This window comes from Neoarius graeffei, chromosome 11, assembly GCF_027579695.1.
Source record: "Neoarius graeffei isolate fNeoGra1 chromosome 11, fNeoGra1.pri, whole genome shotgun sequence".
Taxonomy (NCBI): Eukaryota; Metazoa; Chordata; class Actinopteri; order Siluriformes; family Ariidae; genus Neoarius; species Neoarius graeffei.
Genome location: NC_083579.1, coordinates 65,951,472 through 65,971,219, shown reverse-complemented (window position 1 = coordinate 65,971,219; position 19,748 = coordinate 65,951,472). Strand labels below are relative to the sequence as shown.

At 42.9% G+C, this 19,748-nt stretch overlaps 1 protein-coding gene across 3 annotated transcripts in view; it reads left to right on the top strand.

Moving 5' to 3' along the window:
* Nucleotides 1–19,748, top strand: part of dph6 (diphthamine biosynthesis 6) — a 206,038-nt gene that overhangs the window by 160,034 nt on the left and 26,256 nt on the right. For 2 of the 3 annotated variants that reach the window (XM_060934602.1, XM_060934601.1), the window contains 2 exons: nucleotides 993–1,238; nucleotides 18,744–19,143. In XM_060934602.1, coding sequence (XP_060790585.1) covers nucleotides 993–1,238; nucleotides 18,744–19,143 — 646 coding nt within the window. The remainder of the gene's footprint in view (nucleotides 1–992; nucleotides 1,239–18,743; nucleotides 19,144–19,748) is intronic. The other variant, XM_060934603.1, reaches the window with a different exon arrangement.

The window sequence follows — 19,748 nt, the reverse complement described above, 5'->3', positions numbered from 1 at the left end:
GAAGACTTTGAAGTCAGTTTTCATAGCTTTACCTACTTATTTTTTTCAAGTAAAACTGATTCATGTAAATAAATAACTATATTTTAGAGTATAACTGTAGTTGTTTTGATGAAAAATATTGAGCTCTTAGTGGTCGGAATGATATTTTTAAAAAAACGGAAGTCAGAAACGCGAGTGTCGATTTCAATTCAATGAATATGGATTGTTTATTGGATGTGGATCAGACAGTTTTTTCAAGGTTCACCTTGAAAGTTGTGAATATTATCATTTATATTCTTTAATATAAACACTACTAGGCCCTACTTTGGAGAAATACAAAGGCCTTCAGAGCACAAAGAGGGGATTAGAAATAATCTTTATTACTTTGTTATTGAGTGTACCAATTTAACATTGTTACCGAATTAGCATAATTAATACTAATTAAATTAAATGTTTTTACTAATTTTTCAAACTTTGTATTCAGTATACAACCAGCTATGTGCCTGCCAATTTCCATGCAAATATCTTGAAAAATAGAAAAGTTATGAAGAAAAAATGTTTGATCTCGTTGGTTAATGAGGCCCGTTTTGGACCGTGTGATCCGAATACAGAATATTACGGCAGGTTTCTAAAAATTAAGCCGTTTTTTCAATCTTTGATTTGTAATATCTCAAGAACGGATCAACGTATTTTAATTCTGTAAAAAGTACATTGTTCCGCATTCTATTTTGAGTTCAGTGAGAGCAGTTTCAAGCAATTTGGACTGAATTTGTATTTTCACCCAATATGCCTACTTGTGTTCTCTACAACTCTGTAACTTGTGAAGCGTACACCCTCGTAACCACTTTCCTGATGCTGTAGATGATATGAAGCCTCAGACAGATCTCTGTTGTTTTGATTTAGCTAATGGCTTCTTGTTTGCTGTGTAGATGTTGTGTTGTATTTGAATAGATATTATATATGTCTACGTAAAGTCTGACTGACTGATTTGGCTGATGGCGTGTGTGTTGTAGGTGGACGAAGCCGTGTTCTGTGCAGGCCAGATCGCTCTGGTTCCCTGCACCATGCAGCTGCTGAGAGCAGGTCCAGGCTCACAGGCCCCGCTGTGTTTCAGCCACATGGAAAAAGTGCTGCGTGCCATGAGAGCCACTCTCACATTGGGACACACACTGCAGGCACACTGCTATGTCACAGACCTAACACACATACCGGCCGTCAGAAAGGTGTGGCGCGATAAGATACAGGACGCTCAAGACCAGGTGAGCATCGCCAGCTGTGCCATGTTGGTCACTGTTAACTCACTGACATATCTCTACTCATTCTTACTGATCAGTTCAGTAATAGCAGAGCTTCATACTTAAGAGAATATGGCAGTGTTTCTCAAACTTTTTCAGACCAAGGACCACTTTATCCATAAAAAACAAGATCAACTCTGAGCTACTGCTCACTTACGTACACTACCGTTCAAAAGTTTGGGGTCACCCAGACAATTTTGTGTTCTTCATGAAAAGTCACACTTTTATTTGCCACCATAAGTTGTAAAATGAATAGAAAATATAGTCAAGGCATTTTTCTGGCCATTTTGAGCATTTAATCGACCCCACAAATGTGATGCTCCAGAAACTCAATCTGCTCAAAGGAAGGTCAGTTTTATAGCTTCTCTAAAGAGCTCAACTGTTTTCAGCTGTGCTAACATGATTGTACAAGGGTTTTCTAATCATCCATTAGCCTTCTGAGGCAATGAGCAAACACATTGTACCATTAGAACACTGGAGTGAGAGTTGCTGGAAATGGGCCTCTATACACCTATGGAGATATTGCACCAAAAACCAGACATTTGCAGCTAGAATAGTCATTTACCACATTAGCAATGTATAGAGTGGATTTCTGATTAGTTTAAAGTGATCTTCATTGAAAAGAACAGTGCTTTTCTTTCAAAAATAAGGACATTTCAAAGTGACCCCAAACTTTTGAATGGTAGTGTATCCCCCCCGCTCTCGCTTATATCAGAATGCAAGCAATCGAAGGAATAGGACACTTATTATGAATGTTGACTTCAACAAATAATTAACCTTGAAACAAGTAAGTAAAGAGCTGTGTCCCTCCACAGGGATTTCAAATAGCATCCTGGTAAACTGCCATTTTGAAATAGCGTCAAAATCTACACTATATATGTTTCGCAAATACATTCAGTCGGTAAACAGGAAGTCGATGTGCGACAGACCTGAAAACGGTACACATGGTATAGAACCCCAAGCTGAACCTCAGTACCAAATATCAACTAGTTGTGATTTGTAGTTGCTGAGAAAAGTGTTAGGAAAATTTTGTAAATCCACGCTATAGGGTTTATAAATACATTCAGTCAGTAAACAGGAAGTTGATGTGCGACAGACCTGAAAACGGTATACAGAGTATAGAACCCCAAGCTGAAGTCTGGTACCAAGTGCCTATGATTTGTGGTTGCTGAGAAAAAGGGTGTTTCAGACGGACGGACGGACGGACAGAGGTAAAATTCACGGACCACCTAACCCACTAAATATCCCGAACAAAAAACAATGAGTCTACTTCAACGGTATATTACATATTACACGCTAATGAAATGACAGTTTTACAAATAGTACAGCCAACTCACTCGTTGTCCTTCTCTTAAGGGGAAGAATGGTGCTGCTTACCGGTATCAGTGTTGTCGTCGAGTCACTAAACCTCAAGTCCAAGTCCAGTCTTGAGTCCCCAGTGTTCAAGTCCAAGTCATTAAAAAAAAAAAATTCGAGTCGAGTCCGAGAACAAGACTCCAACTGCACCATTTGACGGTGGCTGTTTTAGCACCATTAACATTAATTTGTTCTTGAACATGCCGTATGACCAGGTGAATGTGCTTCTCTTTGTCAGGGAGTGTGAAGTATTCTGTCAGAGGTGGTTGGGAGACGGATGTAAGTGCAGAAAGTGTGTTTATTAATACAAGTGAAGACGGTAAACAATCCAGAACGCCAGGCAAAATTGTAAAACAGTGAAACAGGCAATAGATCGAGCGAGGCACAAACAGGCTATCGTAGACTCGGCAGAATCAAAGATGAGAATCAGGAAACCAAACAAGGAAATAAGGCTCGGTAATGTGTCAGCAATGCAACTCAATACTTCGCAAAGTAAGTGCGTTTTCACAGTTTTTATATCAGCACGCTGATTGTGCTTTAATCCTGTGCAGGTGCGAGTCGTTTACGGCGCACGAGCGAGAGTCCGCTTGGCGCGCGCGCACGCTGTCCAGAACGCACCCAAGTGTCTATTTGATGCAGGTGTAACACTCTTGCACAAAATTAGTACAAAAATTAATGTCGATATAAATATCTTATGCCAGATTATTATGGCATGTTACAAAAAATAAAGAAAAAATCCAAGTCCTCGTCTCCCATTTACGAGTCCGAATGCAGAAGAGGAGAACTGAAGGCAAATTTTTTATTATCAAAATTCTATTTATCTCATTTTATTAAATATCGGAATGTATTTTTGACAGCTATTTTGTCGCTGCTATAGCAAGTTATGAGTGTTTGAAATATCTAATCTCATCTCATTATCTCTAGCCGCTTTATCCTTCTACAGGGTCGCAGGCGAGCTGGAGCCTATCCCAGCTGACTACGGGCGAAAGGCGGGGTACACCCTGGACAAGTCGCCAGGTCATCACAGGGCTGACACATAGACACAGACAACCATTCACACTCACATTCACACCTACGGTCAATTTAGGGTCACCAGTTAACCTAACCTGCATGTCTTTGGACTGTGGGGGAAACCGGAGCACCCGGAGGAAACCCACGCGGACACGGGGAGAACATGCAAACTCCGCACAGTAAGGCCCTCGCCGGCCACGGGGCTCGAACCCGGACCTTCTTGCTGTGAGGCGACAGCGCTAACCACTACACCACCGTGCCGCCTGTTTGAAATATGCTCTGTAATATATCAGTCCGTATGTCAAAGCAATGGCCGTAAACGAGATTCGCTGAGACCTGTGCGAGACTTGTGCTGAGACCTGTGCGAGACTAATATTATACTTATTGGCTAAAAACCGAATAGGCCGATAAGTATAATGTTTAATTGCAATTAGTTGCCGATACGAGTCACGATATAAGGTTACTAAAATCGAAAACGTAATTGAATACCACGTTAATTAAGAAATAAAGCAAATTTAAAAATGACTTCAGTTCTCCTTTAACGCACGAGTCTGAATCATCAGTGCTCAAGTCCAAGTCAGGTCACGAGTCCTTAAAATTATGGCACGAGTCGGACTCAAGTCCGAGTCCTGGACTTGAGTACTACAAGACTGCTGCTTATTCTGATACATCAGTGAAGCAATGTCTGGCTCCAAACTGGATGGTTTTAATCTCATACTGGGGGCCACATTGATTTGGTTGCGCTGCTTTGTTTTCTCAAACAAAGAATCCTCATGTCTTTGCATTTTGTCCCTGTAACCTAAACTAACGTAGCTGTAGGCAGTGTTGCAAAACTGTTGGCTTGTTTAATGTCAGACAAATTTAAATAATAGGCTACTATTTGAATTTACATAGGACTTTTTTTTTCAGAATAGAAACCAACTCACCTGTGCTACTCAGAACTTTGCTTTTGGAGTCACATAGGTGATTTGAGAAACACTGATAAAACGTAATGTTTTATGACGTCAACTTACGGACCGCACTTTGAGAAACACTGGACTATGGTAATGTATCAGCCTGATTTTTGATGGCTTTTGTGACTGTATGACGTCCATACATACAACAAGGAACCTGATTGTAAGTGCAAGGCAACATATCTCATAAACACGTGACCACCAGACAACCAAATTTGTATCTTTATTTACATAAGATAGGTGGGTTTGTATCCAGCACTTATTTTTAAATTGCTTTTTTAAAAATAACATAGGATTATTTACTAACACTGTAGCAGCTCTTGCACTGTGAAAACTAAAGAAAACAAAAAAAATGAACGTAACATGGTTGTAAACAAATACACAGTTTTGCAGAGTATGGTTTCCAGACTATGCTCTGAACGTTACACACCTTGCTTCGTTCGATCAAGGGTGCAGACCTCTACAAGTTAGCCAAACATGCATCATTAGTCTCTGAGTGTAAAGTCTTGTGCTAAACCACAGTTCAACCAATGCACCGAACACAAACAAAACAGTCAATAAACAGCGCACACAGACTTTACATTGTGCATCGATGACATATCAGGATGCAAACATCAAAGCTTTATAACACACCGTGCTAAACCTCTGACGGAGGCACATGGTGAATCTAAACACAGCAGCGAGCATCTGTAGCATAACAAATACAGCTTCCTTTATCTGGACTTATTTTTAGTCGTAGGTTGACTCCCGATTTTAGCCTCCGTCTCCTGCCTCCCGATCGTATTTGTTAAAAACTGGATAATCTCCCGGTTTTGGGAAATCCCTACCGCCAAATTAAAAATACTCCCGATTATGTCCAATCAGAATTGTATATGAGACACTGCTAACGTCAACTGATTTTTAACCAATCAACGAACAGAACGACAGTCACTTCCGTAATGTAGGATTCACCCAGGCTGTCCGACATTTTTTACAAGCAGTCATTCATCATGGCCACTAAACCCGATACCAAACGGCAAAAATATGAATGCAAACACCAGGTTGCATGGGAGAATGAATTTCCATGGATAAGCAAATGTTCGACCAGCCAGTTACACATTTTAAGGTAAAGATACCTTAAATCAGAATATAATGGGCATTTGAGTGTGAAATTAAACTAATCTTCAAAACAAACTGTACAACTTCTAAAGTGTTTCGTGAAATTTTGCATGACAGAGAATTTGTTTGGTGAGTGTATCTGAATAGTGTGGTCGTGTCTTAGTGCTATTTTGAATTTATGTTTGAAAGTTTTAAGTGGGGGTGGCACGGTGGTGTAGTGGTTAGCGCTGTCGCCTCACAGCAAGAAGGTCCTGGGTTCGAGCCCTGGGGCCGGCGAGGGCCTTTCTGTGTGGAGTTTGCATGTTCTCCCCGTGTCCGCGTGGGTTTCCTCCGGGTGCTCCGGTTTCCCCCACAGTCCAAAGACATGCAGGTTAGGTTAACTGGTGACTCTAAATTGACCGTAGGTGTGAATGTGAGTGTGAATGGTTGTCTGTGTCTATGTGTCAGCCCTGTGATGACCTGGCGACTTGTCCAGGGTGTACCCCGCCTTTCGCCCGTAGTCAGCTGGGATAGGCTCCAGCTTGCCTGCGACCCTGTAGAAGGATAAAGCGGCTAGAGATAATGAGATGAGATGAGAAGTTTTAAGTGAAAGTTTTAAGTGAATTATCTGGAAAGTGATTGATTTTGATCGAGTTTTGAGGTTTTAAGTGAAAGATCACTAGTGAGTGTATTTTGGTCGTACTAAAATTTTGCATTCGAGTGAATTTCTTTGCGGAGTATATTTTGATAGTATGGTAGTATTTATAGTGCCGTTTTAAAATTTTGTTTGAAAACTTTCAGTCAAAGTTTGCAAATGAGCAAATTCCTTTGATGCATTCTGATAATATTTTGATAGGATTTCTAGTGCTTTTTAAAAAATCTATTGGAAAATGTTTAGTGAGCAAGATGCATTTTAGTCGTACTAAGACAGTGCAGTATTTATTTAATTGAGTTGTTACTATTTTGGTTAAATCGTATTAAAATTTATTTAATTTATATATGATATTATAGTGGGCGGCACGGTGGTGTAGTGGTTAGCACTGTCGCCTCACAACAAGAAGGTCCAGGTTCGAGCCCTGTGGTCGGCGAGGGCCTTTCTGTGTGGAGTTTGCATGTTCTCCCCGTGTCCACGTGGGTTTCCTCCGGGTGCTCCGGTTTCCCCCACAGTCCAAAGACATGCAGGTTAGGTTAACTGGTGACTCTAAATTGACCGTAGGTGTGAATGTGAGTGTGAATGGTTGTCTGTGTCTATGTGTCAGCCCTGTGATGACCTGGCGACTTGTCCAGGGTGTACCCCGCCTTTCACCCGTAGTCAGCTGGGATAGGCTCCAGCTTGCCTGCGACCCTGTAGAACAGGATAAAGCGGCTAGACATAATGAGATGAGATGAGATGATATTATAGTTCTCTGTATTTTTACATGAGCTTACAGAAGGAAAACACATTTGATGCAATCCAATAATACTTTCATTCACTGTGACTATTTTAAGAAATGATAAACATTCTTCGCAAGCATCACTTGTGTTATTTTCTGTGGGTCTCTGTATGTATACAATATTCAGGCATGAGATTTTTCAGCTCAAAATCTGATTTAAGACTTCCCTTGCATTGTTATTATATTAAAATTCAAGACGAGTATTATTTCAGATTTTTCACTCTGAGCTCTCTCACGCCTGATACATGAATCCCATAATCTACAGTAATTGATAGAACAATATCAACAATTCAAAACCTCTTTAATTGTATAAATTTCAAATGGTTTGCAATTAATTGGGATCCACTGTTTTTATCATTTCAACCGCGCATCATACCCTCGTCCAATTGAAAATGTCGTTCACGCACTTTTCTCCTTCATGAGAATTTTGAAAAGTTGGCAAGTATGAACACGCTCCGCCATTTTGTTTTTCTCTAGTCACGGTATATGAGCTAATAGCCTAGTAGTAGAGTAGCCAATCAGAGCATGCAACTGCTCATATCCAGTGAATGTAGATAGAATAATTTTTTTTTTTTCACGGTCCGGTTTCCATCAAATCCTGCGATACAGACCCCAGTTACGGACCCCGGTTATGGACCTCTGGCGACTCACTTGTTCACAACAACAGACAAACATAGTAGCATTTTTTGTCAACATTTATCTTTTTTTTTTATAAGATTTATTTATAAGATTATCAAAAATCTTATACGTTTTTGCCAGCATTTCTCAGGAGAACAGCATTAATTTTACAGCATGGATAGCGATAACGACAGTGTTCACAGCGAAAGCGAGTTTTACTACCCTGAGGAAGAAGAAATAAAAGAAAACATTTCAGGAGAAAGCTAAAAACTGTTGCCAACGCTGAGCAAAAACATGGCTGAATCCTGAATGACTCCTATTTGTATAAATAGGGGACTACATAGGCAGCAAAATGTAGTTTTTTTTCCTGCCATGGAAGTGCACTTGTATACCGAGGAGGAAGCAATTTGCATTACAGCCGTGAATGAGGATTCAAAATGGCGGCTCGGCTCGGTTTTCCCTTTTGGGCGCTCTCGTTCTCTGTTAAAATTTGGTAAAGAAAAAAATAAATATATTATTTACCAGCTTAAGGTCAGTCCGTATGGTGAAATACTGTGACCTCGGCCTTGAATACTGACCTCGGCCCAGAGGGCCTTGGTCAGTACTTTCAAGACCTCGGTCACTGTATTTCACGATACGGACCTCCCAGCTGGTAAATAACATATATTTATTTATTTCCCAGAGAAGACAAAAAATTGTGATCATGATTAAAGTGTAAGTGACAGCGCAGGAAGGACAACTCTGTATTTTTACCTCATTTTGTCAGTAAATATTGACTGTAGCCCATCATTTGCTACTCAGTTGACTTCTACCATATAAGCAACCACCACAGGTCCACCACTGCCCAGATGTTATTTGATTAGTGGGCCATTTTCAGCGTGCCATGGCAGTGTGCCGGGATATTCAAACAGTGACGTAGGTGTGCCTAATAAACTGGCAGTCACGTATTATATCTTAAATCAGAATTGTTTAAGCCTTCACACACTTTCTTGTTGGAAAAAATGGTTGAGTACGTCTCTCTGATGGAATTTGCCGTCCCTCTGTGCCACCCGGCTGAGACAGGAGGCAGAAGTTGCCCATATTTACCAGAATGAGCGCTCATGAAAAGTTGATGTTGTGGGAAACGCTGACGTCTTTGATAATACAGAGCCTGGCTCCAAGACAGATGTCTTCCTTAGAGCCTGCCTAATCCCCAGTCCCTGTTTTGAATCGTCGCTGAAACCTCGGAGCAGCTTATCTTCCCCCCCTGCTCCCTCTGCAATCTCCACCTCCACACGGCTAATAAAGGCTGCAGGCTCGCGCTCTCGGCTGCTCCTCCTCCAGTAATCCAGTGGAGCTAAGGGAGCAGGAGAGAAAGAGAGAGCTTTAAATAAAGGATGCACTGTCACCACATTAGCCCTCTCTTGGCCTCCATGCTGACCTCGACGCACAAGTTTGAAACGATGACAGGCCTGAGTGCTGAGGGGAAACAGCACATCTCATCAGACTGTAATGGAGGAGTGACAGTATGGGAGTTAAGGGGACATCAAGTGAGCCATCCAAGATGTTCAATCAGCCACCTGTCTACTGTTTAGCAATTCTCTATTCAATTCACTTGGGACGGAAATGATCATTAATGCCAAAACGGCGTGACGTGACAGTTTGCAGTGCTGTTCACTTGAGATACAGTGGGTAAAGTGTTTGTTCCATTGCCAGCAGTGAAGGGTTCTCTTAGACGTCTGAGAGGTGTGTGTAAAAGTTTGCGAAAGTTAAACAAAAATATGTGGCAGTTTACCCATCAATATTGCTATTCTGGAAAACTTTTTTTGAGTTTAAAAAAAAAAAAACCTTGAAAATTGACTTTTTCTGGCAGCAAAGACATCTCTACTTTACTTTAAGAAAACCTACATATATTTTACCAATACGACATGTGCGTGCAAGTCAGTCTGTCTAAAGACGTCGATAACCTCAAAACAGAGAAATGCACTTCCACACAGTTTTAAAATGTTTAAATGCCCTAATAAAATGTCAACAGAACAGGACTGAATATATCAGCGATTATTTTTCTACCGATGTCAGCAGTGAGCAGTAATCAATTGAGTGAAGAGACGAAGGTGAGGTTTGTGTTTAAGTGATGTCATTGGTGATGAGACGGAGACTGATGTGGATGATGCTGATAATCAAAGTGAGAATTCTTTTAGCTTTGGAAATTCTTTCAAATTTGGCAGTAAAGGACAGTGGTGCTTGAAAGTTTGTGAACCCTTTAGAATTTTCTATATTTCTGCATAAATGTGACCTAAAACATCATGAGATTTTCACGCAAGTCCTAAAAGTAGATAAAGAGAACCCAGTTTAACAAATGAGACAAAAATATTATACTTGGTCATTTATTTATTGAGGAAAATGAGCCAATTTTACATATCTGTGAGTGGCAAAAGTATGTGAACCTCTAGGATTAGCAGTTAATTTGAAGGTGAAATTAGAGTCAGGTGTTTTCAATCAATGGGATGACAATCAGGTGTGAGCGGGCACCCTGTTTTATTTAAAGAACAGGGATCTATCGAAGTCTGATCTTCACAACACGTTTGTGGAAGTGCATCATGGCACGAACAAAGGAGATTTCTAAGGACCTCAGAAAAAGCATTGTTAGATTAGATTAGATAAAACTTTATTGATCCCTTTGGGAGGGTTCCCTCAGGGAAATTAAGATTCCAGCAGCATCATTACAGATAAACAGAGAAAAGAAATAGAGAAAACTTCTAGATAAATTAAAATAAATTAAGTATTTACATATACAAATATATAAAAAGAATAAGATATGGGGAAGGGAGGGGGGGAAAGGTGGGGAGAAGGGGGGGGTAGGAGAGATATTGCACATTGTCCGGTATTGCTTATTGTTAGGCTAGGCTACTGCTCCTTCCCATCCTCTGTCCTCCTGTTACCCCTCCTCCCCCCCAGAGAGGAGTTGTACAGTTTGATGGCATGAGGGACAAAGGAGTTTTTGAGTCTGTTCGTCCTGCACTTGGGAAGGATCATTCTGTCACTGAACAGGCTCCTCTGATTGCTGATGACGGTGTGCAGAGGGTGACTGGCATCGTCCATGATGTTCAATAGTTTGTCCATAGACCTCTTCTCTGCCACCGTCACCAGAGAGTCCAGCTTCATGTCGACCACAGAGCCGGCCTGCCTGATCAGTTTGTCCAGCCTGGATGTGTCCTTCTTGGATGTGCTGCCCCCCCAGCACACCACGGTGTAAAACAGGACACTGGCGACCACAGACTAATAGAACATCCACAGGAGTTTCCTGCAGATGTTAAAGGACCGCAGCCTCCTAAGGAAGTATAGCCTGCTCTGTCCCTTCCTGTATAAGTGTTTGGTGTTGCAAGTCCAGTCCAGCTTGCTGTCCAGCCACAGCCTGAGGTACTTGTAGGAAGCCACAGCCTCCACCTCGACTCCCTTGATCAGAACTGGTCGTGACCTTGGTCTGGACCTCCCAAAGTCAATGACCAGCTCCTTGGTCTTCGAGATGTTGAGCTGCAGATGGTTCCTGTTGCACCACACAGCAAAGTCCCTCACCAGTCCCTCCTATACTCCTCCTCTTTGTCGTCACTGATACACCCAATGATGGCAAACTTCTGAATGTGACACAGCTCTGAGTTGTAGCAGAAGTCTGCGGTGTACAGGGTGAAGAGAAGAGGGGCCAGCACCGTGCCCTGGGGTGCTCCAGTGCTGCTAATCACAGTGTCAGACGTGATGTCCTTCAGCCTGACGTACTGCGGCCTGTCAGTGAGGTAGCTGGAGATCCAGGTGACCAGGCAGGGGTCCACTCGCATCCTGTTCAGTTTGTCATGAAGCATAAGGGGCTGGATGGTGTTGAAGGCACTCGAGAAGTCCAAGAAGAGGATCCTCACTGTGCCATTTCCCTTATCCAGATGCGAGTGGGCTCGGTGTAGCAGGTAGAGGATGACGTCTTCCACACCGACACCTGCCCAGTACGCAAATTGCAGCCAGTCCTGAGCATGTTGTACCTGGGGTCTGAGGAGGCTGAGGAAGAGCCGCTCCAACGTCTTCATCAGATTTGAAGTGAGTGCCACCGGTCAGAAGTCGTTCAGCTCGCTGGGCCGATTATTTTTGGGAACTGGAACGATACATGATGTCTTCCAGAGGGTGGGCATTCTCCCCAGCTGCAGGCTAAGGTTAAAGATGCGTTGGAGTGGTTCACCCAGTTCAGCAGCACAGGTCTTCAGTAGTCGGGGACACACCTTGTCCGGGCCTGCTGCTTTCCTGGAGTGAAGCTTCCTCAGTTGACCTCTGACATGGTCTGCAGTAATGCATGGAGGAGTCTGTGTTGAGGTGGGGGAGGAGGGGGCTGCTGTGATGACTGGGGGGAGGTGTGTTGAGGGAAGAAGGAGAGATGGCTGCAGTGAGGGAGAGGGTGGGGGGGATGTGGGCTGGTTGAACCGATTGAAAAAGTCATTCAACTCATTCGCCCTCTCCACTGTCCCCTCAACGACTCTGGTCTTTGTATTGTGGCCTGTGATGGTTTTCACACCTCCCCTTATGCTGTTCTCCTTCAGCTTCTGCTCCACCTTCGTCCTGTAGCTGTCCTTTAAGGCTACATCCACACGACAACGGCAACGAGATTTAAAAAAAAAATATCGCGTCCACATGGGCAATGGATCAGTAAAATATCAGGGACATATGGCAACGCAACGCTTGCTGAAAATGATGCAATACACATGCCACACCTCTAGGTGTGCTGTAAGACGGTCCCATCAGAGACACCACAACAATAGAAGAAGTAAGGACGCATGCGCATAAACTATTATGCGCGAGACTTCATAGTAGCCACAAAGTCAGAAAAATCTGTTCGTAAAATTACGTTATAATGACCAAATACAATGAAAAGTATTTTTCCAGTCTCATCTGTGAAAGGTAATCCCATGTGATCTCCTTTGGGCGGCAAACCTGTTGGTACAGTTAAATGCAGCACATGAATGAGGCATCTTTATTCTCCGCTTTGACCCATCCAATATGGCAGCGAGGATGACGTATGATTCTACGCGGAAGGCGGCGTCTTTAATGGTCCGGAATAAATTGAATGCTACACGTTGATGGATTAATTTGTTCTTCTACGCCCTTTTTGAGGAATGTATTGTAGGACTTAAACCAACATCTGAAGAGGTGAGATCGCTCCTTTTTTTCCCTATTTTTGCTGGCAGGATTGACTCTGCTCTCTCTCTCTCTTTCGCTCTCTCACTTTGCACCATTACACAATAAATATTCACAGTGAAAATATTTTGTAAGTGCGTTTCATGAACCAAGTTATAGGATTTGTTGACAACTCGCATCGAGTTCGTTACACTTCTACCCGGCGTGAAGCACATGTGGTTGTGACGTCATCGTAAACAAATCCGTTCTACTCATCCAGATGACTTCGCAACGGCGCCGTTGCCAGATCTTTCCACTCTGGAACCCGTTCTCAAAAGATTTTGTTTTGGGGCACCCAAAACGCCGGTGCCATGTGGACGCCAGGCCGAAACGATAAACAATTTTATCAGATTCACCTGAATCCGTTGCCGTGTGGACAGGGCCTTAGTTTGTTAGACCACCAGCTGGAAAGTCACGTGACTGAAACCCAAGAATATGGCCTAATGGTTAGAGAAGCAGCCTTGGGACCAAAAGGTTGTTGGTTCAATTCCCTGGACAAGCAGGAATGGCTAAATAGCATTAATATAATGTAATGTAATGCATTTTGTAAGCAATAAGCTTTTATTTACACTCATTAACCAATGTGATTTCAGACAGAATGAATTTATTTATCAGTCAGTGTTTCATCCAGTCATACATTACACTAACAAAAATGTGTCTATCACAAGAGCTTTGCAACAATTTTTCCACGTTTTCATTCTGACCTTTTTTTTTAAAGACATGCTTCAGTAATGACACAGTTAGACACTGAAATCACACCTTTTTCTAATGTTCAGGGTTTTTTTTTTCCCGCCCAATACCATCATTCAGGCACAACCAGTCATTACTGCGCTGTGACTGGTTTGGATTGATCACTAGCAGTTGTTTACATACCAGGTGTCCTGTCTGGTTTGTTTGGATGGATAAGCATGAAGGAGATGTTTTACTTCTGTTATAAATTCAGTGCGCTCACGTGACCCTATCAAGTCTATTTTTTTTTGCCAGGATTCAACGCAGAATATTTGACATTCACCTCCTAGTGCAGTTTACTGTGCTCTTAGTGAGCCAAGTGGAAGAGTCTTTAATAGAAACATGACGACGTTCTCTTTTCTTCACTTCACCACGGACAGCCGTGTAGTTGCACTGCGTTCATAATTTCTTTAATCAGATGGAGGAGGAAGCTCACAGGGTTAATTGGGAGCATAGTGAAGTTGATGTGTGTGTGTGTGTGTGTGTGTGTGTGTGTGTGTGTGTGTGTGTGTGTGTGTGTGTGAGAGAAATAATATTTATGGAACGCGGCGCTGAGGTTTGTACGTGAATATGATCTACAGATTAATGTTATTATGTGATGTGATGTGATATGAACTGAACTTGTAGATGTGGAAGACTTCAGCTTTGCTAGAACTCTAAATTTAATTTATGGATTTAAAGGCATGACCAGAAAATTTTTAAAATGCAAATTGAACAGACGGCGTAATTATAGCTTTTGTATTGGCTTCTCTTCCCCCCCCCCACTACTACTTGGAATTGTTTTCGTGGCCTTTTCTTCAAGGCTTATTCACTACTGAGACAGCAGCTCAGTTTTAAGCAAGTGACCAGCGCCGAGTGAGCATATTATACAAACTGTAGCTACTGAGTCCACTCAACGAAGGCCTCCCGCTGGGCAGGAAATGTAGGGGAACTGCCTAAGCATCCAGCCCCCATCAGCTCCCTGCTGTTCAACGGCTTTACACCAATTCCTTATGATGGTGTTTATTGTTCCACTCGCACGCCTCTCCCTCCTCCACGCAGTTTCAAACACACTTCACGCTCTAGGAGCAAAGAGAGCAGGAGAGAACATATACAGGAAGAAGCAATGGGGGAAAAACAAACACAAACGTAAAAGGGGTCACTCTGATCACATTGTCCTGAAAACGACCGTGCATGCTAGAAAGAAATCCAGAGAGAGTAAACAAGCGTGAGAGGAAAGCTGTAATGAACTAATAGACAGAGTGCATTAAAGGGACGCCTGCGTTCAGGTCGTCCCTGAGCTCTCAGACATGCCGTATATCAGTTTTGTCACCTTTTTTATTTTATCGGATTAATCTAATAAATGTTTTCTCATCAAGCACAAGTGTGAGACAGCCAAGCGCTTTCACGTGTGGTGTTTAAAAAAAAAGAGGAGCCGTGCTCCTGTCTAACAGAGAGGTGGAGAGGAAAAATAATAAAATAAAATAAAATAGAGGCAAGGGAACAAGGGAGGAATGATTTAACAGCCTGAGACAAGTCCGAGTCTGAAAGTTTCGAAGGTAGTGACCTGTGAGGGCGTAGCTGGTGGAGGATGCATAGTGAGGGCCTGAGGGCTGGCCTTTAAGCCTGGGTGAACAAGGCCTCACTCCAACATCTAATGCCTCTCTCCACCCTCAGCTCTTCCGTCTCCACTCAACGACTATTGACAAGCGCTGAGCTCGGCCCCGCCAGCCAGTCACGGAAAGTGCTCACCTAACATTTGTCAAAGGCACAAGCAATACATATACACCAGCACGTCATCAAAATTAGCCAAAGCACCTCAATCATACCCCTTTTCCACCAAATCAGTTCCAGGGCTGGTTCGGAGCGAGTGCTGGTGCTGGTTCACAACTCGTTCAACTCGCGAGCCAGCTGAGAACCAGGTTGCTTTTCCATCGCTCGCGGTGCTAAGAGGAGACACGTCATTACGTCGCTGTATACGTGTTACGTCGCTACATTGGCATAAACCTTGGCGCGAATATCGAAGCAAAAACAACACGGAAGCAGCAGCGGCAGCAACAACAACAATAATAATAATGGATGACTTTGCGTTTGTACAGCTGCTGCTTCTCGTCGCTTAAAAATGGCGATCTTTCACGGTCTTGTTATTGTTGTTGGTCTTAACAACTCCGCCCCCCCCGCTGACGTAAGCGGTTCTTTCCTCTGGCCCAGCAGAGAGTTGGTGCTAGCCTGGAACCGGTTTTTCTGGCCCCAGAGCCAGTTCTTTGTCAGTGGAAACAGAAAACCCGGTTCCAAACTAAGCACTGGCCCCGAACCAGCCCTGGAACTGCTTTGGTGGAAAAGGGGCATCAGTCACTCTATCACGCACACGCACACACACATGTGAACACACTCACACATACTTGCACACTTCACTTCTGTGTTTTATTTGTTGTCGTGCCCTCAGAGTGATTTGTTGTTGATTTGCTGCCGATACACAATTAGGCCTTTGCTAAAGTTTAATCTCGAGATAAGTGCTGCATTCATGCAGACGGCGGATTGGATCATATTGGTGGGGGGGAGGGGGCATCTGAAATGGTCACAAAACACTGCTCTCGCTCCTGTCAAAGACTTTTCTCTCAGGTTTTTGAGTGAATTTCAAAATAAAGTGTATGTAACCCGTCATTATTCTGCACTCACAGAGTGGGGTGTAAGTGGATGAAAATTGATCCAGCAAATTGAAAAGGGGGTTAAGTGTTTTTGCCCTATCGACTCCAGACGAAATGACTGTTTTATAAAACGCTCATTTCTCGCCCATTAGCAGATGAGGCTGCCGCAGTGTTATTTGAGCGGTACATTGTAGCGCACGCAGGCAGAAGATGTTTCGGAGGCGATAATGGCCTGTACCCAGACGAGAGAAAGGAGATTTTAACTCTACAGATTACAACATTTAAAGCCATCATGGCAGGTTTCTAATAGAGGTATGAGTATGGTGAGGTGGTGTAAAAGGGCCCATGCATGTCGAGATTTTTTTTTTTTTTATGGTCCCACGGGAGAAGATTTTTGTGTGGATGCTTAATGTTAAGAAAACAGGCAGCATCACCCTGGTATGATTTGACGTACAGTGGTGCTTGAAAGTTTGTGAATCCTTTGGAATTTTCTATATTTCTGCATAAATATGACCTAAAACATCATCAGATTTTCACACAAGTCCTAAAAGTAGATAAAGAGAACCCACTTAAACGAATGAGACAAAAATATTATACTTGGTCATTTATTTATTGAGGGAAATGATCCAATATTACATACCTGTGAGTGGCAAATTAATTTGAACGTGAAATTAGAGTCAATCAGGTGCGAGTGGGCACCCTGTTTTATTTAAAGAACAGGGATCTATCAAAGTCTGATCTTCACAACACATGTTTGTGGAAGTGTATCATGGCACGAACAAAGGAGATTTCTGAGGTCCTCAGAAAAAGTGTTGTTGATGCTCATCAGGCTGGAAAAGGTTACAAAACCATCTCTAAAGAGTTTGGACTCCACCAATCCACAGTCAGACAGATTGTGTACAAATGGAGGAAATTCAAGACCATTGTTACCCTCCCCAGGAGTGGTCGAACAGCAAAGATCACTCCAAGAGCAAGGCGTGTAATAGTCGGCGAGGTCACAAAGGACCCCAGGGTAACTTCTAAGCAACTGAAGGCCTCTCTCACATTGGCTAATGTTAATATTCATGAGTCCACCATCAGGAGAACACTGAACAACAATGGTGTGCATAGCAGGGTTGCAAGGAGAAAGCCACTGCTCTCCAAAAAGAACATTGCTGCTCATCTGCAGTTTGCTAAAGATCATGTGGACAAGCCAGAAGACTATTGGAAAAATGTTTTGTGGATGGATGAGACCAAAATAGAAGTTTTTGGTTTAAATGAGAAGCGTTATGTTTGGAGAAAGGGAAACACTGCATTCCAGCATAAGAACCTTATCCCATCTGTGAAACATGGTGGTGGTAGTATCATGGTTTGGGCCTGTTTTGCTGCATCTGGGCCAGGACGACTTGCCATCATTGATGGAACAATGAATTCTGAATTATACCAGCGAATTCTAAAGGAAAATGTCAGGACATCTGTCCATGAACTGAATCTCAAGAGAAGGTGGGTCATGCAGCAAGACAACTACCCTAAGCACACAAGTCATTCTACCAAAGAATGGTTAAAGAAGAATAAAGTTAATGTTTTGGAATGGCCAAGTCAAAGTCCTGACCTTAATCCAATCGAAATGTTGTGGAAGGACCTGAAGCGAGCAGTTCATGTGAGGAAACCCACCAACATCCCAGAGTTGAAGCTGTTCTGTATGGAGGAACGGGCTAAAATTCCTCCCAGCCGGTGTGCAGGACTGATCAACAGTTACCGGAAATGTTTAGTTGCAGTTATTGCTGCACAAGGGGGTCACACCAGATACTGAAAGCAAAGGTTCACATACTTTTGCCACTCACAGATATGTAATATCGGATCATTTTCCTCAATAAATAAATGAACAATGGTCTTGAATTTCCTCCATTTGTACACAATCTGTCTGACTGTGGATTGGTGGAGTCCAGACTCTTTAGAGATGGTTTTGTAACCTTTTCCAGCCTGATGAGCATCAACAATGCTTTTTCTGAGGTCCTCAGAAATCTCCTTTGCTTGTGCCATGATACACTTCCACAAACATGTGTTGTGAAGATCAGACTTTGATAGATCCCTGTTCTTTAAATAAAACAGGGTGCCCACTCACACCTGATTGTCATCCCATTGATTGAAAACACCGGACTCTAATTTCACCTTTAAATTAACTGCTAATCCTAGAGGTTCACATACTTTTGCCACTCACAGATATGTAATATTGGATCATTTTCCTCAATAAATAAATGACCAAGTATAATATTTTTGTCTCATTTGTTTAACTGGGTTCTCTTTATCTACTTTTAGGACTTGTGTGAAAATCTGATGTTGTTTTTGGTCATATTTATGCAGAAATATAGAAAATTCTAAAGGGTTCACAAACTTTCAAGCACCACTGTACTATTTTTATGATTATCTTTAAGCCAACCTTTTATTGAGTTTATACACACGCAGTTCAGTTACTTTGTGTATGTTGTGTTGCAGGAGGCATGCGATGGAGTCGAGGAGGAGATTCACTGCCCCCCTCTGGTTGTTTCAGTGATGCCCTCATTGCCCAGAGGAGCAGCAGTGGAACTTCATGTCATTGCTGTGCAGGACGTACCTGCAGAGAGGACTTCCCGCCAGATGACCTCTGAGATCCCAGGAGGTACTATCCACTGGCAGGTGCTGCAGTCCAGTATCCGCCATTACGCCACTCTGTCCCTGAGCGTGTCCCTGCATGAGTCATGCACAACACCAGAGCGCATGGGCACAGAGGGCATCCTGGGGGCAGTGAGCACCTCCTTCCAGCAAGCTCTAGAGCAGATGGAACAGGCTCTGTCTCCTTTATGCACCAGAGTCTTCTACAAGGACAGCAATAAGTTAGCCACTGAGCTCGCTGCAGGTAAGCATACTCGCTTCATCCAGCATATTAAAAATTGTGATTTTAATATGACATACGCATATTCAGCCAAGCGCTGTCGCCTCACAGCAAGAAGGTCCTGGGTTCGAGCCCCGGGGCTGGCGAGGGCCTTTCTGTGTGGAGTTTGCATGTTCTCCCCGTGTCCGCATGGGTTTCCTCCGGGTGCTCCGGTTTCCCCCACAGTCCAAAGACATGCAGGTTAGGTTAACTGGTGACTCTAAATTGAGCGTAGGTGTGAATGTGAGTGTGAATGGTTGTCTGTGTCTATGTGTCAGCCCTGTGATGATCTGGCGACTTGTCCAGGGTGTACCCCGCCTTTCGCCCATAGTCAGCTGGGATAGGCTCCAGCTTGCCTGCGACCCTGTAGAAGGATAAAGCGGCTAGAGATGATGAGATGTGATGAGATATTCAGCCAAATTAGGATAGTACATACTTTTCAAATAAGAACACGTTTTTCTTTCACATTGTGTTGCACATAAATTAATCAATATACAGTACTGTGCAAAAGTCTTAGGCACCCTATTTTTTTTTTTCCGTACAAACTTTGTTATAGATTTCTATTTTATGGCTTCTACATTATCCAGTCA